The 24,899-nt window shown below is 37.3% G+C and overlaps 3 protein-coding genes and 1 long non-coding RNA gene across 11 annotated transcripts; 3 read left to right on the top strand and 1 right to left on the bottom strand.

The window, feature by feature from the left end:
• Nucleotides 1-1,108: 1,108 nt before the first annotated feature.
• Nucleotides 1,109-12,186, top strand: LOC112775683 (uncharacterized). Of its 2 annotated transcripts, none has more exons than XR_011878051.1 (2): nt 1,109-1,678; nt 11,858-12,186. It is a non-coding gene; the product is annotated as an uncharacterized lncRNA (long non-coding RNA). The 2 variants fall into 2 exon arrangements; XR_011878052.1 differs by lacking the exon at nt 11,858-12,186 and adding an exon at nt 3,589-4,321 and having other exon boundaries at nt 1,132-1,678.
• Nucleotides 2,354-13,989, bottom strand: LOC112775681 (uncharacterized). The gene is made up of 19 exons (XM_025819485.3): nt 13,747-13,989; nt 13,278-13,390; nt 13,109-13,184; nt 12,859-13,001; nt 12,201-12,371; nt 9,013-9,217; nt 8,010-8,095; nt 7,578-7,809; nt 7,320-7,443; nt 6,467-6,603; nt 6,142-6,250; nt 5,722-5,764; nt 5,392-5,554; nt 5,130-5,200; nt 4,936-5,029; nt 3,859-4,077; nt 3,512-3,721; nt 2,689-2,991; nt 2,354-2,616 (listed from the first exon to the last, which is right to left on the bottom strand). Exons 1-19 carry the CDS (start codon nt 13,771-13,773, stop codon nt 2,491-2,493), a joined length of 2,652 nt encoding a protein of 883 aa, XP_025675270.1. The 5' UTR covers nt 13,774-13,989; the 3' UTR covers nt 2,354-2,490.
• Nucleotides 13,990-14,036: 47 nt separating this feature from the next.
• On the top strand, nt 14,037-19,658 carry LOC112775682 (cation/calcium exchanger 4). 7 transcript variants are annotated; one of them, XM_072228827.1, is made up of 5 exons: nt 14,609-14,778; nt 15,830-15,935; nt 16,669-16,729; nt 17,079-18,028; nt 18,164-19,658. In XM_072228827.1, exons 4-5 carry the CDS (start codon nt 17,207-17,209, stop codon nt 19,175-19,177), a joined length of 1,836 nt encoding a protein of 611 aa, XP_072084928.1. In that variant the 5' UTR covers nt 14,609-14,778; nt 15,830-15,935; nt 16,669-16,729; nt 17,079-17,206; the 3' UTR covers nt 19,178-19,658. The 7 variants fall into 7 exon arrangements, with proteins under 7 accessions (XP_025675279.1, XP_072084928.1, XP_025675274.1 ...); XM_072228826.1 differs by having other exon boundaries at nt 14,641-14,778; nt 15,375-15,935; XM_025819489.2 differs by having other exon boundaries at nt 17,079-19,658.
• A 2,462-nt stretch (nt 19,659-22,120) lies between these two features.
• Nucleotides 22,121-24,204, top strand: LOC112778042 (uncharacterized). The gene is made up of 4 exons (XM_025822413.2): nt 22,121-22,329; nt 22,459-22,740; nt 22,788-23,019; nt 23,443-24,204. Exons 1-4 carry the CDS (start codon nt 22,121-22,123, stop codon nt 24,202-24,204), a joined length of 1,485 nt encoding a protein of 494 aa, XP_025678198.2.
• Nucleotides 24,205-24,899: the final 695 nt, after the last annotated feature.

The raw sequence follows: 24,899 nt of genomic DNA on the forward strand, positions 1-24,899 counted from the left end.
TAGTTGTAAAAACTAATTTTTGGTATAAAAACCAATTTTTTGGTGTAAAAATCGGTTTTTGGTGTAAAAATCGGTTTTTCTATATAAAAACTGGTTATTTTTTAAAAATTGGTTTTTATTTTAATAATCAATTAAAAATCGATTTCAAATTTTACTAACTGATTAATAACCAATTTTATCATGTACAACTAGTTTAGTTAATTAACCAAAATTATATTTTTGATTAACCAAAAAACTAATTTGATTTTTAGATTAACCAAACCATGAACACCCCTAGCCAATAACGCGTTAGGGGAACAAATTGGCCACTATATATACATATCTATAAATGCCATTCGTGCAAAGGTATTTATCTAGTAGTTTAAAGCTTTGGAAAAAATTATACTTAATATTGGATGATCATGATATATTTTTTATGGTAAACCTGTGTTAAAGACTCGTATTAGTTTCTGAAGTTTGATCCAAACTTCAATTTGGTCTTTTAAATTTGACCTCCATAACTCGTTACCCCTAATCCTATTTCCGTAATGGCGTGCTGAGGCCTGATAGTTGGCATGTTGAACCCCATAGAAACGACGACACTGCTGTGTAACTCAAATAGCCAAAAAAAATAGTGTGATGTGTTGGTATATGCTAGAGTCTCTAAAGACATTAGTCAGGCCATCTCTCCCAAACTGCCACTCTTCCCGATTGCTGAGGTCAATTGCCATCTAACTACGAAGCCTCTGTACTACCATGGACCATATTGCCAACGCTATACATTTTTAAGAATGACCAATTTTATTTATTCATTGAATAAAATGCTAAAACTCTGACTATGAAAAATTATAATATTCATAAATTTGATCATAAAAAAATTAGAATAAAAAATAAATAAGTCTCTAACCTTTTTAAACGCGGACATTTTCGTTCTTTAAGATTGAAAAATACATTTAAATCCCTCACCTTATAAAACGCGTGACAATTATATTCCTCCGTCGAGTTGGGACTCAAAACAGTAATGGAGAATGCTGACCTAGATGGGTGAAAACTGAGCTATCCGTTTTGGTTGATGACGTGGATGGAGAACAAATTGTTAATAGACAAATTAGTCCTTATACTTCGAAACGGTCCTTTTGTATACTCCGTGGAGGACCATATGGCAGTGCTGCCACCGCTTCCGATGAACCGCCCTCATCATATCACTGGCAACAACAACTTGAAAACGACACCACCACCTACTACTTTGGGGATCCATTCTCAACCATGAGAGATCCTTTCCTTCACCAGCTCCACATCCCTCCTACTTCTTCGTCTTACTTCGAAGAACCACCGCTACCACCGCCATCGCTGCCGCCGCCTACCTTGCTTACTCCATGTTATAACTATTATGGTGGTGCACCCCTTTAACATGACATGAGATCTTTCTCCTCTTCTTCTTATAACAGTTAGCTGCAACAACTTATTCTCGAACATGATTTAGATCTCTCAGCACTAATAACACTTCTTCTTCTTGTTCCTCTTCGTCTTCAAAATTAGCCATCTCTTCCTCCTCCTCTTCTTCTCCTTCTATGCTCTCAAATGTTAACGCCATGGTCAATGCAATATCAATCCCCTCCAACAAGCAAGATTGCCATCTTCTGGACAACGCTTCCGCACTTCAGATCTCATCTCCACGCAATTCTGCTCTTAAGCGCAGGTACTCTTTCTTGTTCTTCTTATTCTTGTTGATGATGGCACCATGAATTTTGTGAAACCAAAAAGGAAAAAAACCTTATGAATGGCATACAAATTAATTAATTATTATTATTCTAAAACAAATTGTTAATGGCATCGTTTTAAAGTATAAGGACTACTATTAACAATTTGTCCCCATCTACATCATCAACCAAAACAGACAGTTCAGTCTCCACCCTTCTAGGTCAACATTTTCCGTTATCGTTTTGAATCCCAACTCGGCGAAAGGATATAATTGTCACGCACCACCACCCCCGATCTTAGTCTGAACATCTGGCGGTGGTTTGAATCAGGTGTAGAGGACGAGATCGTATTTGAGGAAAGCACCCACAAAACACCAGCGTCAAAAAAGTCGTTGTCTTGGTGTGTATTGGCAACAGTCACATCATTATTTTTTGTAGTTTTTTAAGATTTGGATAATTTTGTCTATCAAAATCCATCTTTAATAGTTACAAATTAATTTTAATTTTTTTATAATCAAATTTATTAGCATCATAATCTTTCATGGTTAGTTTTGATATTACTCTATTCTAAACTTAAATTGGATCCAGCCGAAGAGGTTAAGTTCCCACAACCGGATTTACCATGGTTCAAATACTAGTCAAGAGAAGTACCTACCATGGTTAAGTACCTGTAGTTTGTGTTCAAAGAGTTATCTCCGATAAAATCTACCTGGGTGTGAAAAAGATCATGTAAGAACATTATCCTTTGGCAAAGTCGCAAAGATGCAGTTGGCCGTTGAAATTCAGTGGTTCAACCACACAATCTACTTAATTACAGGACCCTATACATGCCACCTTTTTTATAAATTAAAAAGTCACTTTCCAATAAATTCAGCAGATCAACCACACAATCTTCGCCAGACCCGTTGAAGTGCCCTTGAATTTCAACCAAAGTAGCCTGAAACCAATAAACAAAACCTTTTTAGAATTGCAACCACAAAGCAAAGACACGTTTAGAGTTTTCACTAACCCCTTCATCATGGTGCTTTAGCCACTCTAATATAGAATTCTCAGTAGCTTTGAAGTCAGTTGAATTTATTTCCTTCATGTCACTGACTTTCTGACGTTTGGTTGTGAATTCCACTGGTCTAGATGCTACTTTATCCATTTCCAAGTCACATTTTTCCATCAAGCTGTGGTCAGAAATGTTGGCTTCACAATGCGTTTCCACTTGCTGTATTTCCGATTCGCTGTCTTTCTGAGTCTGGATGTCATCTTTGGATACACCACAGCTTTGCATTGTCAAATAAGTCTTGATGTGCTGATAAGTGACCTGCGAGATTGAAAAACTATTCAATTGCAAGCTCAACTAAGTGACAAGCATTTCAAATAGATTACAAAATATTACTGACATGCATTATATGAAAATGAACTTTGCATAGGTTTTTGATACACTCAATTTCATTCATTAATGATAAATGCTTATTAACACGAGAAAAACTTAACGGGTGAAAAAGATAATAATAAAAATCTCTATTCTGCGACGATACTGTAGAGGTATGTTTGGTTGAGGGATTTCATGGGATGAAAATTTTCATGAATAAGCTCCATGTATGAATTTACACACAAAAATCATCCATTAAAATTTCCTCCATACTTATACCCTGTATCCAAACAGTGTTAGTTACAATTTACAACTTGTTGCTGAAGTACCCAGCTGTTTCTAATCTTGCTCATTGACCATTATCCACTCTGATTGGTCATTGGATAGAAACACAACATACAATGAACCATATGTATCAAACAAACTATCAATTATCAAAGTACTCGAATAATAAAGGTAACAAACTCACATTTTCTGGCAATTCATCTTTTATAGGCTTCAGCTTATCTTTAGATCCAACCTTTAAAATAGCACCCTGAATTTCAGATTCGATCTCTTGCGTCAGTCCTATCACCTCACAGAATCTACTCCAATCAAAAGGTAATCCTTCTTGTGCAGCTTCCAACAGATATTCAGCAACAGTTTGCTCTTTTATAGGAGCTGATCTACCTGGAAAGTTCTGAGATTACAAAGATTTTGTTTATTTGAATTCATTGGTTTGGTGGAGGAAGAAGCAGGGGAAGCAGAGGGTAAAGTAAGAAGTCAAAGACACATGAACGATAAATCTGAAAGAGTGACAATAGAATAATGACATACAGCAATCATCTGAATAGAAAGACCATCTTCATGCCACATTTTCCATGCTTCAAACTTTGCTGGTGTCAACTTCTTTGAACTGTTTTTTACTGACACTGTAGATAATTTCCTTACTTCGTTATTTAGTAAATTAGCTTCCCCGTCCAATGATAAGTTTAATCCTTGTGACAGTTGCTGGATAACTCTAAGAAAATGATCTCCATATTTTGTTACTAGGTGCTGCAGAAAATAGTCAGAGCAAGTCATTTAGATAATAGAAAGAAAAAAACAGCATGCTTTGGTATGTAGACTATTGTCAAATGATTAACCAATGAAAGGATTAATCATACTGCACTCTACCATCATTGTAAATGCTGCTAAAATACCTACTACTTAATACCTATAGTACTGGCTTCCATGTAGGGGAAAAAATTCAGAGAGAATTTAATAGACACTGAAATCCAGCAGTAGAATGGTTTGATTATGATTGACTATCACCCATCAACATTCATTATTCTGACAAAACAAAATATAAAACAATAGATATTTAAAAAAAAAAAAAATAGAAACAAAATCAAGAATCAAATAATTTGTCAAAAATAATGTCTGCTTAAACTACATAAGCTTTTTTATTAAAATTGTGAAAAGAGTGTCCAATGCATCAGGGAATGGAACTCCATAAAATTATAAACCTATTAGTTCAGTTTTCATTGAAAACCAGAAAGTAAGGAAATCAGCCAGGAATAGAAACATCATGTGAACCAGCATTGAATTTTAACAAACAATGGAAAACATGAACTCAAATAGGAAAATTAATTCTAACTCTCTTTTCACTCTACCAAAAAGAATTTTCATTCCTTTGATGCAATGTGGTTGTTTATTTTGTGTTTTACCTATTTATTATTTATTAACAGAGAAAGGAAAATTACTTAAAAAGTATTCAATAGATGCCTTCAACCTTGTCAACCAGACTAAGAAAGTAAAATGGGGAAAAATTCCAATTCTTATCACAGGTATAAGGATAGAAATAAAAATAATCATTTTTGCAGCCCTTAAGCTTGAAAATACAGACCAAAATCAGGAAATTAGAAAATCTACCTGATTCACACCGTCAATGTTTGCTAGCCTTGCTTTTGTAGATGGTCTTACAAGAGTAATTTTCTTAATTGTTTGATCGCCACATATGGCATATCTACAAAGAAGGTAAAAGAGCTTTATGAAAAAACTATTGATCAAAGGAATTGCAAGAATTGGTAGCCTTAAAAATGTTTCAAAAATTAATAAAAACCTACGGAGCAGTTCCAACACTTCTTGCAAGCTTTAATCTTTCTTCTAAAAGCATCTGGTAGAGCTGTCGCTCAACCTGAATAGAGGGTTAGAATGCAAAGATCTATTGTTAATGGATGCCAAATGTATCTGTACGGCATATGACATAAAGCTAATGTATCTTACTAACAATAAATGGAAGGTAATAAGGCCACCTTTCCATGGAGCATTACCGAGGAGGAGAGGAAAAAGGTAGTTGAATAAACATAGTGCCATCGAATTACCAACCTCTGAAAACCCGTCTAAATCTGAAGTGGCCAGAGTTTTTGATTCTTCTTGTGTGCTCATATTTTCCTCTTCTCCGAGCAACTCAGCAGTCAGTGACAAAACTAAGGAAGGTTGATAATCAGGTGTAGAAGAGGCCAAAAATTGTTCTCCTTTTAAACTGACACTGATTCATGAAGAACAAATTTTATAGCTGAGTATACATTCACTTTGAAACATAATAAGATCTGGAGAAACATCAGCGCACGGTAGATGAACTTATAGACAATAAAAAGTTTTATTAATGGAATTTAAATAATTAATGTAGTCTACCCAATAACTTGAATAACCTACCTTATAGTTCTGTACACATCACTGACAGTTTCCTTCAAATAACCTGTGGATCAGTAGAAGACAATAAATTGCATCTAGTACTTTTTGGTAATGGCATTTGTTGTATAAAAGAAAATGTTCTGTCATCGTGTTAATCATAAATTATCATGCCATATGTCTTTGGATAAACCAAATGAACTATTTAAAGGAAATTCCCTATTAAAAGATCATCCTTTCAATCAAAATATATGCCAAATTCCTAATCTTTCCCATAAGAGTTGTGTCGAAAAGTATGTCATCAAAGGGTACAAGAACTTTATTCCAACCAAATAAACCAAATAGTGGCATAGACTACACTACCACAAGATATTTGGCTTTCTTCCATTTCCTAAAACCATCAAAAGATAACAGAAACTGAGTACGTTTTTGCACTCTACATACCATGAGCGATCAACTGATGCCCGAGTGCTTTCCACCAGTTTGGTGCATAAGTTTTTCCAAGTCCATGAAGGGGAAGCTTATCAAACTGGGCATCGAGAATCTTTTTCGCCTGCAACACCACAAGCATATACCATTATCAGCAGTTCAAAAAAGTATGGAAAGTACAAGGGTAAGATAATGGAGAATGTGTACTGAAAAGAACACAAAGAAATGATACCAACAAAACTAAGATCCTACATACCAAACAATGACTCTAAGTGAAATAGTACTTTTAGTTTAAATAAAATGTTAATATGTTTCTTAGCTTTAATTTTGAAAAGCTTACTCGAGACCCACGCAAGATATCAACGGGCATATTAAGACCCCATTTTCCCTTGCATGAATGAATGCAAGCCATTAGAAGAAATGCTTCTCTAGACATGTCGCGCTCCTTCTTTGAGACTGTGCAGTTATCACAGTTTCCTGCAACAAGATATGAAATAAAATATGAATATGTAACTAAATAAGTAACACGGAACATTGAAAGATAACATATTCATAACCAGGATTCAATTTATCAAGCGCAACAAGGTAATCATCAGTAGTAAAAATTACTATCTGACATGGTAGTCACTTTCAAAGTCTGAGCCTTGACACAATAAATTATGATTGCTACCTTGTGATTCAGAGTTCATAAGCTCAAAAGCTGCAGATCTTGTCCTTTCCGTCTATAACAAGTCATTATACTAAAGTACTAAACCAGAACTCTTAAGAACTAACATCTTTTCTGCTCAAATAATGATACTGACAATAGTTAGACAAATTGTATTGGTTGGTAGTAACATGTTAGGCCATGTTACACTTTGTGTGAAGGTCTAATTTGTCAGGAACCTTGGTATCAAGAGACAAGATCAATATGAAAGAACAAAGAAACAGAGTACGAAGACCATGTTTTCAATGGTGAGCAAAACCAAAGATGATATACAATTCCCACTACACAAAGAAAATTAAAAAGGGAGAAGTAAATAACATGCATCGCAAGTTAAATAGATGCAATGGATTTTACTAGGTTATAGCCCAGGGCAAGAAAAATGCTGCTTTAAGTCGAGCAAATGAAAAAGCAGGCTAATAATGTAGCTTAAGCTTTTATTTTACTAAAACTGTATGATTATATTGAAGGGTACAAGTGAAAGCCAAACCACATCTATCAGCTGGATATTGTTCCCCAAAGTGTTCAAGCAAGAACTTTCTCCTGCAAGTTGCAAGCACACAATAACGTTCAGCAGCGAGCAATGACTCCATAACAGCTCTTTTTTGGGTTTCCTGGCAAATTGGAAGCCGGAATATATTAGGCAGGAAATGGTTATAACTTGTAATGTGAAATATGCATGAAGTGGCAACTTCAATGTACACTAAACCGTAGAATATTAGCTACTGTTCCTGATATGTAAACATACTGTTTTTAGGTCTCCGCAATAAAAGTCACCCTTTGCAAAGTCACTTCTTGTGTAGTAAAGCCAACAAACAGAAGCTATACCATCTCTACCACAGCGCCCACTTTCCTGGTAGTAGCACTCAAGACTCTTAGGGCAACCATAATGAATCACTTGTCTTATGTTAGGCTTATCTATGCCCATGCCAAAAGCAATAGTAGCCACCATGATTTGCAGTTCATCCCTGACAAATAACCTAAAGAAATTTGTGAACAGTTTAGTTAGGCTTAAAAGCACATCAAAGCACACTAGCATATTCAACATAACAAAAAACACGAGGGAAGAAAAGAAGAAAATGGATATGGGAATTGGGAAGGAGCAAGCTCTGCACTCACAAGGACCATAAGGGAAATGATTCATTTGATATTCTGAAAGTACACAAGACAGAATATTAACCTATGAGACTCTTCACGAGATTTTTTATCCATTTGGCCATGGTACATTCCAGCCTCAATTCCTGCTTCCGCAAGTGACTTGGATATCTATGTAAAATAAGATCAAGCAAATATTAACAAAAGAAAAGGCCACAGTCAATCTGTTCGCGCATATTTCAACTGGAAAACTCCCAAAGAGTGCCAGTAAATAGATAAAACAGGGACACATCACTAGTTTTAGATTTTTTTTAAAAAAAAACGGAAAACATGTTGTAGAACTACATATAAAGACATCAAATTTTAGGCATTATGCCAGGCAAATATTTCACTTCAATATTGTTGCCGCCAACCTAACTATTCTATTTCCATTTCCGGTCTTACTCTCTTAATATTGAGAAAGTATCTATTACTGCTATTTTTTTTACTTGTTACTTTACTGGATAACTAACCAATTCAACTCTTTCTTCAAAAAAAGGGGGGTAACAACAAGAAAACATCTTCCACAACCACTCTGCTCTTAGGAAGCAGTGCTAGAGCATCTCGATTCGAGTCCGAGTGGCGGCATGGCATCTTTTACTCTTTTTTAATAATTTAAAATAAAGAATTAAAAAAAGATATTAATAAAATAATTAAAATTATAATAATAAAAAAGAACTTCCCCATATGAAAGAATCCATAGCTGACGCTAGTGAAGCAATTTTATAGTTATACAAATTTCTCTTATAATGTGATGGGTTGAAAGTTCACATATTTGTCTTTAATGATTAAAATATATGCCATCTGATTATATAGTACCCTGCAGAACTACTTTGAATTACTATGCCCAAAAGATAAAATTTCACAAGTGGTAAATTCAGGAAATTTGTCTCTCAGCTTATCAAATGTGTAAACTCTTCCAAGAAAAAGAACTAGAATATTACTTTCAATACAGAAACAAAAGTAGCAATCAGATGAGTTTAAGGTTCATGTGGATAGTAGTTATATAGAAGCATGCAAAATTCCCATCACATTTCAAGTATATTTACCTGCTCTACGTCCTTTATTGTTGTGCAGTAAATTATAGTTGAACCACTACTAACAACTTTTGAAATTTCTTGTACAAGTTCATCAACAAAAGATTGTCCACGGCTAAATGGCTTGACCCCATAGAAAAGATTGGAGCGATCAAATGAACCAACCAAAACATATGGATTCTTCAACTTCAGGGAGTTGATAATGTCAAATCGAACCCTGGCAGTATATCATGTAAATGACCATGACTGTGGTGTTTGTTTCATTTCACAAAATAAAGTTAAGCATATTATTGATGAAACTATGAAGTACAGGCGTACAGCAGGTAACTAAAAGAGGCATCACATAAAAACACCGAACAAAGTTTAGAATGTAGAAAGACCAATAAAGAAATATTCAAAAGAGAGCTTCATAAAAGTAAAAATACCCAACAGACATAGTAAGATTCTGTGACGATGAAAGAGTTGGCAACAACTTGGGAGATTCACTAAAAATGAGAGAGAGAGAGAGAGAGAGAGAGAGAGAGAGAGAGAGAGTGAATCAGAGAGAATAGTGCGAAATGTTCATTCTTAAGCACTAACTATTGAAACAGTGAATCTGTGCTTATATAAATAGAGGAGAAGCTTGTTCAGCAAGCTAGTGCAAAGGGTAGAAGAGTCTTACATGCTTAAGTTACTTAGGGGAATCTATCGTAGATGGCACTTGCTCTAGCTGCCTAACAGATTAGCTTAACTGTTTCTAACTCTTCTAGACTTTTACTCAGCTCACTCTATTTATGCCCCCTGAAACTGGACACTCTACTACTTTGGAGAACTGTTGCAAGTAATTTCTCTCTTAGGCTCAGAAACTTTGCTTTAGATACTGCCTTAGTTACCATATCTGCTGGTTGTTCATCAGTGGGAATATAAACAATCAGTAGCCTTCCTTCCATGACCCTTTCTCTCACAAAGAAGAGATTTAACTCCATGTGCTTTGATCTGTTATGCAACACAGGATTGTGAGCTAGCATTATAGCACTCACACTAAAGGAGATCGGGGGTCTTGTAACAGTTGCATATTATAAAGCTCCTACAATTGATCTATAGAGAGTAGGATTATCCATAGTATCACTGCCACTATATGAGAATTTGAGAGCAGAGACCATTGGAATGGAGAGAGCTCTGGTTTTGTTCATTTTGCTCTTTTGGAGGAGGTCTCAAACATATTTATCCCGCGACCCACACAATAAACCATTTGGGCGCTTTTGCACACATGTTAAGAAATAGTGCAAGTCCCCTAAATCATTGAGTGCAAATTTGCTGTTAAGAGTGATGAGCTCTTGAATGTAGAAAGGAGAAGAGTCTGTGATGATTATATCATCCACGTACATAGGGACATAGTTAACATGAGATTGATGAGTCTTGATAAAGAGAGAGGTCACACTTGGCACTGCTAAACCCCAAGCTCTTGAGTCAGGCTTTATGTGTTTCAAATCATGCCATGGTGCTTGTTTTAACGATTTGTTCAGCTTGAACACTAGCCCAGACCCATCCAAGAACCATTCTGGTTGCTTTATGTACACTTCTTTAGTGAGCACACCATTTAGGAAGAAATTGTTCACATCTAACTGCCTCAGGACCCAACCATTTGTAAGGACAAGAGCTAGAACCACCCAAATAGTTGCAGGCTTCGCAATGGGTGAAAAAGTCTCCGAATGATCAAAGCCAACCTTTTGTGAGAAACACTTGGTGGTAAGGCAAGCCTTTAACTTATTGATGCTGCCATCTAAGTTCTGTTTTACACAAAAGACCCACTTACAGCCAATGACAGTGCGGGTTGGGGGAAGAGGAACCAAGTGGAAGTGCAAGAGAGGGCTTGAAACTCTTCTTTCATTGCAGCAAACCACTGAGATAAGGCCAAGGCTTCACTTACTAACCTAGGTTCGAGGGAAACTACGTGTGTGGAAGTGTGCATGAGTGTATGGGCCAGATCTTTTAGACTTTTACTCAGTTCACTCTATTAGTCACTAACTCCTGAACTGGACAATTCATTTCTTGCCACAAACAGCACCATTTTAAAGGTTTTGTTCATCACTAATAATCTCTTTCAAACATAAGGCCTACCACTGCCAAGATTTTCCAAATGGGTCTGTAGAGTCTGTTGCCCTTGATGGCAGCGAGTGCTTGGTGGAGCCATAGGAGAAAGTTTATATCTCAAGCTTCTACGATAGAGTAGGCAGCAGTCCTTGGCAGTACTTCAGAAACAGGGAGAGGAGGTGGCGGAATTGAGCGCTTCAGTGAGGAGTGGATCAGAATCTCCATTGCTGTTATGCAATTGTAGCTCGGATTCCATAACAGAAAATTGAATAGAGAGAGAGAGAGAGAGAGAGAGAGAGAGAGCATATTTTTTGAATGTGTAAAATTGAGTAACTGAATTTCTGTTAGCTCTCTCTCGCTGCTTATATACAACTGTAAAGGAGGCTTGTGGGAGAAGTTACATAAAGGATAGACTAGGTATTTAGCTCATAAGTTAGTTATCCTAATCTAGCTGGCAGTCCTACCTGGCAGGGTTAGTTTGTCAACTCAAAACTCTTCTAATCTGGTTAGAGAGTTTCCTAGCTTACTCTATTAAGAGTAGTATAGCTTTTTCTTCTTTTTCGTTTTTCTTTTTCCCGAAGAAACAGAAATAAATTGTGAAAAACAATACTTCTCAGGCAACAAATTGCACTATGAATCTATGACAGAGGAGCCTTTTATTATGATTGTTCTATGCCAAAAAACAATAGTATTATATTATGTGGTTACTTTAGTCTTCACAGCTCGATCTTTTGATTTTGTAATCCTTTCATATTTCTTCAGTATTAGCCCTCATTATTTGCAGGAAGATTGAAAAAAAATGTATGGATGAGAGAGAAAAACAGATGAAATTTCTATTTACAGAGACTGAAATTTCTAGTTCACTCAAACTAGCAAAGGATGGTGATAAAGCTTCCAAGTCAAAGTAGAAAACCATAATAAAATTGTCGACAGAAAGCAGATGAAGAGGAAAATATGTAAAAGATAAAGGAGGTACATAATGTGCATCAGGATCACTGTAAAATACAGCAATGATATGCTTCTTTTTGTTTCCTTTGATAGAAGAATTTCATTAAGACAAAGAGAAGAATAATACAAGATAACTAGTAATGGTATGCTTCACTATCAGCCAAACACAAGGTACTTACTTTTCAGTAGCAGTTGCAGTTAAGCCAACAAAAGGAACATCTAGCAGAACACTACGTAAATTGTGTAAGTTCTTGTATTCCACCCTAAAATCATGCCCCCATTCTGATATACAATGAGCTTCATCAACAGCAAAAAGGCTAATTCCTTCCTTCAGCAAGTTAGACCAGAAACTGCATAAAATGAGATGAAATATAACACGAAATCACAATTAGACAAAGCATAATATGCACGAAAGTTAATGATCTATGGCATAAAATATATCAAACAATAAGAAAACTTTTGTCAAATAAAAGCATTATCATCTAAACAAAAAGAAATATACAAAAAGGATGCCACCATACAAGAAGCATTGGATTCATAACTCAACTCAAATGTTCAAGTCATAGTAAAATACACAGCACACAAACACAGAGAAAGGAGCAGGATAAGCACAACTAGAAGTAGAAGACTTAATGAACTAGATACCCAGGCATGATACCCTCCAAGACAAACAGTTTCAGGTCCAACTAATAAACTCCAAGCACTATTTTATCCCAAAAATAAAAAGAAAATGTTTAAGTTATCTAGAGTCATTCGACACGAGAGCATCAATAGTTTGTTCACTCAAAATAAGGTAAGGAACACAGCTTAAGATTATACATAGGTTTATTACAACACCTGGTAGGAACTGTGCAAGCCTTTTCCGGAGTCATGAACAAAATGTCAAATTGACCCTGCTCGGCTTTTCTCTGAACAGTGGAATCCTTCTGAGCACTTCCAAGATATTCAGCCTTGATGCCCCGCTGTTTTAAAGCCATTACCTGTTTTCCTCATTTTTTATATATATATTAGATAATCACTACTTGAACAACTAATAGCAAGGAAATGAGGGAAAAAAAAAGATGCATTTGGACTAAAATCAACTCACCTGGTCTTGCATCAATGATATTAGAGGGCTAACAACTATCCCAGTCTTTCTAACAACCAAGGGTGGTACCTGGTAACTGTTTGGAAAAGGTATAGTTTCTATCTCACTCTTCAATTTAGGTAACTAATAAATTCAAATAAGAGTGAAATATTAAGATAATGCTATTTACCACAAGGATTTCCCACTACCAGTAGCCATGACTACCAAGCAGTCCCTTTTCTCAATAATTTTCTGAATGGCATCTTTCTGATAAGGCCGAAAATCTGAAAACCCAAAATATTGCTGGAAATCCAATTTCAAACATGTCAAAACTCGGAAGCATTCAATGACCCCAAACAGTCAAATTTGATAACAACTTCTCCACAATGCACATCCCCCCCCCCCTTTTTTTTTCCTTCTTTTTCTTTTATAAAACAGAAAAAGTCAAATCCTTTTGTTCAATACCCACCAACTAAACTCAATCACCTTTCATTTTCCTTACAAACTTCAATAATTTATTCTCTAAAAACGAAATAGGGTATCAAAATTAACAAACTTTGTCCTACAACAACGAAAAAAAAGAATAAGAAATAAAAACAGTGAACTTAGTGCAATGCACAAGAAATTTTCTGACTGACAGAAGAGAGTGCTTAGGGTACCTTGAGAACAGAGAGCATAGTGTCCATGGTGAAACTACATGCGACCTCGAAGCTCTCAAGTCTCAAGAAATGAGATATTATTTGTTCCCGCCACTTCCACTTCCACTACCACTACCACTGTACGTAAGTCTCTGAGCTTGGATAATGGGCCTCAAGGGGAATTGTTGGGCCTCATTATTGTTTAGTTTTCTTAATTTGATCTTGAATTTTCATATTGTGACCAAAATAAAAATCGCGTGATCATTTGCTCAATAAAAAACAATAAAACATGGCGTGAGCTTAAGTTCAACAACCTTTCTTCGTTAATTCATCTTCTTCAATCTTCATCCAACAAAACATTGTGCTTTTCTTCAACATCCCAACTACTTATTCATTTTCCTCCTCCTCCTTCAAACCAAAACATTGTGCTTTTCTTCTTCCTGCCGCGCTCCCCACTCCTCCACCCATTGACAAGCAGTGGGAGGCAGACCATCTCCGCCCCACAATTCCCGACGACCACACCACCACCATCACAGCTCTGCCCCCGACCACCAGTCCCAGCCGGAGTGATACCGGAGGATTTCACGAACCCCAAGGACTACCTCAACTGCGAGACAAGTTAAATGTCACCGACAGGCTCCAATTTTTTCCCCCTTTGAGCAGCCAAGTTTGATGCGGTGGAAGCGCCTCGATCCGCGATTCCACGCGCTTGGACGGCGATTCTACTATTCCCTGCCTCATCCGACGCCGGAAGCGTGAACTGAGACAAATAACTTTTCCTGAAGCGTAGAAACGTCCGATTCCACGAGGGAGAACGGGATTTTCGCTACCTTAATTATTACCCAATCATATCCTAACCTACAGCTCTACAATTTGCGATTCTAGGGTTCCTCTCCCGTTCTTGTGCTTAGGCTGCTCTGGTGCTGCGGGCGTTGCCTCTTTTGCTGCCGTCGCCCCCTCTCGTCAATTTGCTTTTGGCACGGCGGCTCCTCTCGTGCATGTGCTTCTGCTTTCCTCTGCTCCGGCGGCCTGCTTCTTCCTTCTGCTCCGCCGGTCTGCTCCGCCTCTTCTAATTTTTGTTGTTGATCAATGTGACGTTGTTGCATGTTATTGTTGCCGCTACTATTTATAAAAGTTTTTGTTATTTAAATCAAATTATTGGCTTGGGCATGATCATCGGATGTCTATATAAACTAAGAGGAATGCTAGGGGCCAGCAATTTTGTGATTTGTAGCCATCAAATAGCCATCAATGATGGTTTTAATAGTGTGAGATTGGTGTGAGATTTCATCCAATGGCTCATTTTTCTTTGCTGGTTACATGCTGGCCAGAATTTAACAAAGTTGTTGGCCCCCTAGACTTTTCCTTAAACTAATATGAGTTTGATAGTTTAACTACTGTTTGCAATGAATACACTAAAATTTCACCAAAATACTGTGTTTTCTTAGTGAATGTGTAGAGGTAAGCAGGGCATTATATTTGTTCTGGTTTCGGATTTTGTGCTTTTTTAGGAGTAAATATCAAATTCATTTCTTTGAATTAAAAATTTATTTTGGTTATAATGATTTTTGCTGCATTTTAACTACAATTATGGAGTTTTATTGGGTTAAGACATTGAGCATATATTGATGGGTGTTTAGTGTTTACAGATTTTGGGCAGATAATGTGTTTAAAGATGTTTATCTTTAACCAACTTTGGTTGGTAGAATAGTTAGCTCACTCACCTGCTTAAGTAAGGGTTGGGGGTTTTGACTCTCACCTTGTATATACAGCAATCCATTGGCAGCATACCCCAAATGAAGCTCACATCCTCATGGGAAACAAAAGAAAAAATCATGTCCATCTTTTGATCACTTTAAATAGAAGAAGGAGAAGTTTGATGTATTAATTCTGAGTTTCTTCTCCACTTTTTTCATTGTTGGAAAAGTCCACATTAGAGTTCCATTGAATGTTTACTTGGTTGATACATTCAAGTTGGACTTCATTTGACAATTATGTTAGTTACAGCAGAGGCACTTTCATTCATCATGCCTTTTTCAGTATTTCTCTATTACAGATGCTTACAATGGAGGCTTGGATGTTTCTGTTGTCCTGTTGTATGCAGATGTCCTTCCATCTACAATGCTGCAGACCAGATCTATTACATCTATTCTCTAGATAATTGTAGCAGGGAGACCTTCCTAGAAAAGGATGCTGATTTAAGTCAAGATGTAACTGGCTTTTACTTTTTTAAGATAATCGTTGTTTCCCGATTTGAGTAGTTTTGATTTATTTCAGTTTTAATTTTGTTTGAGCTTGCTTGAATTACTTTTTGGTTTAAGTGTTAATGTCTTGAAATATATATGTGTTGTGTGTTTTATACTCATTTTGAACAAGTTGCATATCATAATCTATATTCTATAATGAATTTCAAACCATGTTCTTCTGCCATTTTTGTGATATCAATTGTAATCTTAACTTTCCAGACCTTTTCTTCTGATCTGCATGGATATTACATACTAATAATGCTCAGCTACCAATACAACTCTACTAGGATACAAATTGTAAATTATCCTGCTAAAACAGTGCTAATCACACCACCCTTCTCATATCAATAGCCACTATGTAAGACATTATAAAGTTATATAGCAATTTGACGTGGGAGCTTGTGTATTGAGCTGTCCTTATTTAATCTCTGTTATACTTTAATTGCTGAATTGGATTTTGTCCAAAACTCAATTAAGAGTGTTAACACACACACACACTCTCTCTCTCTCTCACATCTCTAGAAATTTATTGTTTTATACCTTAATTGAAAACTAAAACTTATTTTGAACATTATGGTTTTGTGTCAAAACATCCTTTTTTAATCCTAAAATTTTTTAAGGGTAAAATATTCTCTATGGTGAATATTTGATTCTATGTTGGTATCATTTTCCTGATTACAATGAAATATGATTTTAGGACCTTGGCAGATGAAGGTGTTGCGTCTCGGATCTGCACTTCGAAAACCCTTGCATCCAAGGTAACTGACCTAGCTATTCCATTTGTTCATCTCTGTAGTTTCTTTTAAAGGTTTAGAAAAAAGGTAGAGGAGATAGTATTGGGTAATACATAAAACAACTATTATGTTTTGCTTGCAAATTTTATTGCTCATGGCATTGGGAATCATGCATTTTGTTTGTTGGATTGTTCATGATTTCCTTGGCATATATTTTTTAGTTTATACTTGACAATCCTTATAAATTAGCAAGTTTGGAGTATGTGAAAGTTTATTATGTTTGTTTACTATTCTTTCTTAAAAAAAAAAAAATTTGCTATTATAATGTATATTATCTTGTCATGTCTTGACTTTGATTACTCCTTGTGCTCAGGTTCAAGTGGTTAGTCACCATCCTGCTGGTGGATTTATTTCAATTTTAATAAGGCTGTTTTCATATTGGAGCTGATACCACGCTGTGAGTGATCTTAGTAATTTTGGGAGGTGATAAAAAGATTGGTAATGAAGAAGTTGAGTGGCTTATTTGGTCCAAGAAGCAGAAAGCTTCGTAGGGTTTTCAATGGCCTTTGTGCGGTGGTTGTGTTTTTCTTTTTTTACAACCGAGAAGATATTCTTCATAACCCGCTTCTTAGGCAATCTGCAAATTTGGCAAAACACCACCTGCCTCCGAATTCAATATCGAGATATAGGTATTCTCACACTGGGGTTACTCACCGTAGAATGGTTGAAATTAGCCTCAATAGTTCAAGTATAATTAGTGAGCCTTCAGACACAGATTTGCCTGCAGCTATGCCAGGAATGTGTAATGGGTTGCGAAACCATGCTGGTTATGCTACCCATTGTGATTACCTAAAGGCCAATCCGCAGTGTTCTTCGGATGGATATCTTGATTACCTGAGGTTTTTCTATTGCACATGTGGCAGTGTCAGAGTTCTTGGTTATCTAGTATTGGGCGTGTGGCTTGCTGCTTTGTTTTATCTTTTAGGTAACACTGCGGCTGACTACTTTTGCCCTTCTCTTGAGCATCTCTCAAGGCTCTTGAAATTGCCCCCGACTGTGGCTGGGGTCGTGCTGCTTCCTCTTGGTAATGGTGCACCTGATGTGTTTTCCAGTATAGCATCCTTTGTGGGTACTGAAACAGGTCAAGTAGGTCTTAACAGCGTGTTAGGTGGAGCTCTATTTGTTACCTGTGTTGTTGTTGGAGCTGTTTCTCTGTGTGTTTCAGATAAGGAGAGTCAAGTTGATCGCAGATGCTTTATAAGGGATGTTAGTTTCTTTCTAATCACTCTTATCTCGCTGCTAGTGATTTTGGTTGTAGGTAAGGTGAGCGTTGGAGCAGCCATTGCTTTTGTGTCGATTTATGTTGTTTATGCATTCATTGTTGCTGCCAATGAGATATTACGTAAACATGCACATAGTTTGAAATTGGATGTTGTCATGCCGTTGCTTCCTGTCCAGGGAAGCATCTTCTCTATGGGATCTGAAGAGGATACTTCTGTCTATAGCCCTTTCCTTGACTTAGACACCGAGAGTGATCCACCCCGGTTACCTCCTTCCTTGCCTCAATGGATGTGGTCTTCAAACGTGGCAATATATTCAAACCAGGCAAATAAAATTCATATGTTAGATGATGAAAGGCCTCCTTGGGGATGGAGTGATCAGCCCACTGAAAACAACAGGTCTTTCTCTGTTATGAAACTTCTTTTGCTGCTGGAGGTGCCATTGGCAATTCCTAGACAGCTTACAATTCCGATGGTCAATGATGAAGTCTGGTCTAAGCCATATGCTGTGGCCTGTGCTACATTGGCTCCCATTCTCCTAGCCTTCTTGTGGAGCACACAAGATAGTGTGAGTTCTTTGAGTGCAATACTATCTTATTGTATTAGTATTGCAATTGGATGCACCCTTGGTATTCTGGCATATAAATATACAAGGCCTGATCATCCACCACGTAGGTATCTAATTCCTTGGGTTCTTGGAGGATTCTTCATGAGCATAGTGTGGTTCTACATAATTGCAAATGAGCTTGTGGCTCTATTGGTTGCATTTGGTATAATTTTTGGAATTAATCCATCCATCCTTGGATTAACCGTATTAGCATGGGGAAATTCTATGGGTGATTTGATGTCAAATGTTGCATTAGCATTGGATGGAGAAGACGGAGTTCAGATAGCCGTATCTGGGTGCTATGCAGGTCCTATGTTCAACACACTTGTTGGTTTGGGGATCTCATTGCTTCTCGGGGCATGGTCAAAGAAACCTGCATTGTTTGTGGTGCCGGAAGACAGTACCTTATTTTACACACTGGGATTTCTTATCGCTGGACTGCTATGGGCGCTTGTTGTTTTACCTCGCAACAATATGCATCCTAATCGAGTACTAGGAATTGGTCTCATCGGCCTTTATTTGGTGTTTCTTTCGTTCAGGTTGTGCACTTCCATGGGCCTCATAACAGTTGATGGTTCAAGTTGAACTTCTCACATTTGAACGATGTTGCCGCCAATATAGGTGGTTTGAGCATCCCTTTGAGCCTTGATGCAATCTGCTATGATTTCTGTCCTGCATCTGATAGGACCCTCAAAACTTACGGAATATATAAATTGGTAGTCATATGGCAGGAATAAGTTGCAGCCCCTATTGAAGGCCATTGTTGTATATGGAAAACACTATTATGTAGTCATCAGGCGAAATAGAAGTAGGTAGAGTCTATTTGCATTTACTGGGAAAAAGAAATGTACATCATCTCCTGGAACCGCGTACTGCACAGAATGGAATAATAATGACTCTGTTCGGGGCATTTGGCATTTCGTATGCTTAAGAAATCTGGTATTAGATTATGTGATAAATAACTTAAAAATAGAACATCTGTCGGAATTTTATTTTTGTTTGTGTTGACAAGATGAGGAATTTATAGTGTTTTATGGATTTCTTTGCAGAGATCTTTTGTTCTTCATTATGATTGGCCTTTTAATTAAACTTCATTTGTCTTGAGCAAGAGTTAGAGAACTGGACTGGTTGAATAGCTAGATTTTTTAGGCAGATAAGTAGGGTGTTACTGTGTTAGGTTATCCTTCCTGATTCTCCTTATCTTTGTTTTTATAGTTTATTCTTTTTTAAAATTTATCATATTTCTAATTCAATATAAATTACTTTAATCTTAAAAGATATTTTAATTTATAAAATTAACTCTAAAAAGATATAATTATAATTTTAGCTCTTTCAATTTTTTTTATTTTTATTTTTTTGTTAATAATATAATAGTCTAAAAAAAATAAAATATACTAAAATAAAATAAAGTTCTTAGCCCAAATATTTTTTTACTCAGCTGTAATATCAAATACTAACAACAATTGTCATCCAATTTAAAATGGGTCAACTGGTTCTGGCAAATAAAAATATTCTCTTCCTTCTCATTTATGGAGCTTTAAAATTTCAAACATATATTTTTGGTCTATATCTTGTCATTGGAACATTGAAACTCCGAGTTAAACCCCAAAGTAGTCCCTAAGATTCACAAATTGCACCGATTTAGTCCCTGACTTCCCAATTGCACCATTTATATTCTTGAGATTGGAAAAAATGCACCTAGTGAGTCCCTTCTCCCTTTTCCATTGAATCTCCTTCCCGGCGGCAATGATGTGGCATTTTTTTGCCACGCTGGACTATGGAGAACGGCGTCGTATTAGTATTTTGGCGCTAAAAAATAAAAACGACGCCGCTTCATTCACGAAGGAGTTACCAAAACTTATACCCCCCATATTCAAAGACTTCGTCACTTCATCTTCTTCATCACATTTGAACTGAAAGCTCCATAGCCTGGGTTCTGGTAGTCCTTTGAGGTTTTCTGTGGTAAGACAAATTGGAGAGGTTCGAAACTTGCTCATCGGTCGTTCAAAATCGGGGAAGGAAGGAGCAAAGCTTCCTCGTGAATCCCGTGACACAGAGGTAGACATGCAGTGAATAAACTATTTTTTATTTATCTTTTATAGAGTTAAGGTATCCATTGTTGTGAGTTTGAGTTGGAAATTTTGTGTTGGTTGATGAAAAATTATTGAATGCTATAGTATTAGGTAGGGTTTAGGGTACTGGGTGGTGTGGGTTTGGATTTTGTCAATGCTCTGTTTTCACATAGGGAATGAGGGTGTTTTTACAATGGCAATGTGATGAAGTATCTGTTTTTAAACAATATTGGATTATGTTGTACTGTGGTTTGTTGATTATATTATAAGTAGCATACATTAGATAAATTGTGATACTTGTTTTTCACTGTAGATGGAAAAATTGCTGGATATCATGTTCCACCATGGTGGGACCTTTAAGAAGAATGATGATGGAAAATTGGTTCACTCACCTGACAATAGAAGTTGTTTAGGAGATTTAGATGAGGATACCCTAGATGTTTTTTTCGTGAGAAACTATTTCAAGGAGCTGGGGTATGACAAGGTAGTTGAGTGCTGGTGGCTGGTTTCTGGAAGGAGCTTGGAGGTGGGACTGAGAGCTCTGACAAGTGATGATGAACTAAGGGAGATGTGCTTCCATGCAGAGAGGAATGATGGAGTAGTTGATGTGTTTTTTGAACATGGAGTTTCCACACCTGAACTGATGGAGGGAAAAAGGGATGTGATGTTACTTGATTATGAAGTAGAAGAGTTTTCACATGGTGACTTACAGAGTAACAAGGAAACACATGTGGATACCTCAAATCAAACCCCAGTTGACAAATCGACTACAAACCCAATTCCAAATCTCTCAACTACAAACACAATTCCTTCTACTACAACTCCCATTCCAAACCATCCTGCTGCTGACCCCCTCACTACAAATCCCACCAATGAAGAGCTCAACCCCATGGATGAACCTGAAAATCTCAAACCCAATTATAGGCCCAACCCAAAATTCAGTAGAAAATCCAACCCAGCTCCCATTGTGAAACATAATCAGAAGCCAACTCCAAAGCCCAAGAACCTTCTGAAGCCCAAGAAAACTCATTCAAAGTCCAAGTCTAACTTCACTTCCAAACCCAAACCCAAATTTAACCCACCTAAAAGAATAACAAGATCTCAGGCAAAGGGAAAGAGCACTAACAAAGACAAGGGACCTCTTCATGTGGATTTAACTGTCAATGAATCAGGAAGTAGTGATGGCAGCTCTAGCAATGATGAAGAATTGGTTGCAAGAGTTTCGAAACCAATTAGGAAAGAGGTCAAAAAGGTTCAAAAGAAGGCAGGCATGGCTAAAGGGAAGGAGAAGATAGGAAAAGATAATATAATGCAAGATGATGATGCAATAGTTGAGGATTTATCAGATGTAGAGGTGGACCTGGGTTTTGTAGGAAGTCCAGGTGAAGGAATTTGGTATGAAGCTCTCGACCCTGGTGCAGAATCTGATGGAGCCAACTCCTAGCACTCGGAGGAGATGAAAACTCCTCCTAACTCTGAGGATGAGATGGAATCCGATGGGGATTCAGATGAATTTCCCATATTCCAAGGGGGCCAAAGGTTTGGTGAGCTGCAACTTCAAGTGGGCATGAAGTTCAATACTAAACAAGAATTCAGGGAGGCTGTGAAAGAGTTTACCATTCAGGAGGGAAGGGGGATTAAGTTCGTTAAGAATGATAATATCAGGTGTAGGGCAGTTTGCCAAGTAGAAGAGTGTGCATAGGTTGTGTATGCTTCAAGAGATCATGAGAACTGTTGCTGGCAGATAAAGACATTTTATGATGATCATACATGTCCAAGAAAAAATTCAAATAGGGCTGCAAACAGAGCATGGTTGGCTAGTAGGTTGGTTAAAAAGGTTAGAAAGTATCCTAATTTCAAGCAATGTGAGACTGCAGTGTACTTTAGGTCGAAATGTGATCTAATTCTGCATAGAAACTCAATAGCTAGAGCCTTGGCCGATGCAAGGAATGTTGTTTATGGCGATGAGAAGGCACAGTATGCCTTGTTAAGGGATTATGCTGAAACGCTTCTGACAACGAGTCCCGGATCTACTGTAAAGATTGGGGTGATTCCATTGCCTGATGGACAAGTCATGTTTGAGAGAATGTACGTTTGCTTGATGGTTGCAAGAACGGGTTCAGATCAGGGTGCCGCCCACTAATTGGACTTGATGGTGCATTTCTGAAGACACAGATTGGAGGCCAGATATTATCAGCTGTAGCCCAAGATGCAAATCATCACATATATGTGATTGCTTGGGCTATAGTGAATGTTAAAAATAAGGAGAACTGGAAGTGGTTTCTTGAGCTACTCCACGAGGATTTAGGAGACTATAAGGCAAACGGGTGGTGTTTCATATCTGACATGCAGAAGGTAATCAATTCCTAAATTTAACTTGTTGTGTTATTCAATTATCTACACATTTGTTAAATTGTTCATTTTCTGGACTTTATGATACTGGACTATATGTTACGTTGTTCAATTAGCTACACATTTGTTACGTTGTTGGTTAATTCTTGGATATTGCAACCATGGTGTGATACTGATTGATCATATTTGGACTTCATAAACTATATAAATCTGTGTTTATCATAAATTTACTGAATTTTGCATAAATATGTGGAAGTGGTTGACCCTACTTAAATAGTCTGGATTATATAGTACTGTATGAGACTGGTTCATTCCATGAAAAATAGTTCCATGAGCCATGGATATTGCTTGACTGTGTGGATAACTCATATTATTGATTTACGCTTAAGGAATTTGGTTTCTGATACATGTGTTTGTGCTAAACAGGGATTGATTTCTGCTGTAGAAGATGTCATGCCACAGGTCCATCATCGTTTCTGTGTATGGCACCTGTGGCGAAATTTCAACAAACAGTGGAAGGATCTTGAGCTGAGGAGACTTCTTTGGGATGCTGCTAGGTCAACCACGCTTCAAGACTTTATTGATAACATGGACAAAATAAATAGGGTCAGCGAGGAGGCATGGACATACCTGAACAAGTGGCCAATGCATTCATGGACAAAGTCTCAATTTAGCCACAGGCCAAAGCTGGATAATATTTGCAACAATGCCTGTGAGGTGTTCAATGCACGAATCAAGGAGGCTAGGAGCAAGCCAATCATCACATTGCTTGAAGAGGTAAGAATGTTTGTTATGCGATCGATTGCAAAGAATAAAGTAAAGTTGAACAACCACGTGGGGAAACTACCTCCTGTTATTCAGAGCCGATTGGAAAAGGTTCGCAAGGAATCAAAGAATTGGGTTCCTATATGGACTGGAGATGAAGAATATGAAAAATTTGAGGTCCATGGACACCCAACTAACATGGTTGTTGATTTAGGCAAGAGACTTTGCACTTGTCAGTTCTGGATGTTAACAGGTGATATTATATGCCCTTATACCAACTTTATTCTATTCTTTATTATGAATCGCTATACGTCATTGATTATATTGGCTGCTGTGGAGTTGATCATTTCTTGGTTTATTCACTATAGGCATTCCCTGTGTTCATGCTTGTGCTGCTCTTGCACGGGTGAACAAGAGACATGAGGACTTCTATCATCCCTTAGTCACCATGGACTCATACAGAAAGACATATGAACATCACATCAATCCTCTCCTAGCATCCCTATGAAAAAAATCAGCCTACAGTCAGTCCCAAACTCCTAACATTAAACGTAGACTTGAAAAATTGATAACCAAAAGACGAAAGGATGCTGATGAGGGTACTAGTGGAAACAAGAAACCTAAGGGAGCCGTTACTCTAAAGAGACAGCTAAAGCCGTTCACATGCACATACTGTGGAATAAAGGGCCACACCAAGAGGGGATGTAAAAAAAAAGAGCCGATGAACTAGCTGCTGCGCTTGCTGCTGCAGCAGCTGCTGTGGCGGCAGCCAAGTCCAAAACTGTCCCAGCTGAGAGTACACCTGCAGCTGAAGCTACAAACACCTCTAATGTGGTACCACAAGTAGATGAAGCTCCTCCTGGTGTAGCTGTCCAGAATCATGCTCAAGTGGAGGTTACCGAGATTGACTTATCCCAACCAAATTATGGTGGACACAAGATGAGGTATATGTATGGTATATATAGTCTTCTGACATTTTTTTAATTGCTCTTATCATCTTATTAGTTTTATAACTTTTCTCATCAGGTCCCACTACCACCACCACGAACAACAAGGCCAGATAAATTGCCAACAAAAAGGAAGAACTCACCATCACCAGTATCTGCTTCTCTTGATCC

The sequence above is a fragment of the Arachis hypogaea genome, chromosome 19, assembly GCF_003086295.3.
Source record: "Arachis hypogaea cultivar Tifrunner chromosome 19, arahy.Tifrunner.gnm2.J5K5, whole genome shotgun sequence".
Classification (NCBI taxonomy): domain Eukaryota; kingdom Viridiplantae; phylum Streptophyta; class Magnoliopsida; order Fabales; family Fabaceae; genus Arachis; species Arachis hypogaea.

Excerpts from the sequence above, each read along its gene's own strand:
- LOC112778042 (XM_025822413.2), top strand. The coding sequence starts at position 22,121 with ATGAAAACTCCTCCTAACTCTGAGGATGAGATGGAATCCGATGGGGAT. Across the intron at positions 22,741-22,787 it reads TTGCCTGATGGACAAGTCAT|ATCAGGGTGCCGCCCACTAA; the intron begins GTTTGAGAGAAT and ends GAACGGGTTCAG. Across the intron at positions 23,020-23,442 it reads TCATATCTGACATGCAGAAG|GGATTGATTTCTGCTGTAGA; the intron begins GTAATCAATTCC and ends TGTGCTAAACAG.
- LOC112775682 (XM_025819494.2), top strand. The coding sequence starts at position 17,207 with ATGAAGAAGTTGAGTGGCTTATTTGGTCCAAGAAGCAGAAAGCTTCGT.
- LOC112775681 (XM_025819485.3), bottom strand. The coding sequence starts at position 13,773 with ATGGACACTATGCTCTCTGTTCTCAAG. Across the intron at positions 6,251-6,466 it reads ATATCTTGCGTGGGTCTCGA|GCGAAAAAGATTCTCGATGC; the intron begins GTAAGCTTTTCA and ends GTGGTGTTGCAG. Across the intron at positions 5,555-5,721 it reads GATGTGTACAGAACTATAAG|TGTCAGTTTAAAAGGAGAAC; the intron begins GTAGGTTATTCA and ends TTCATGAATCAG.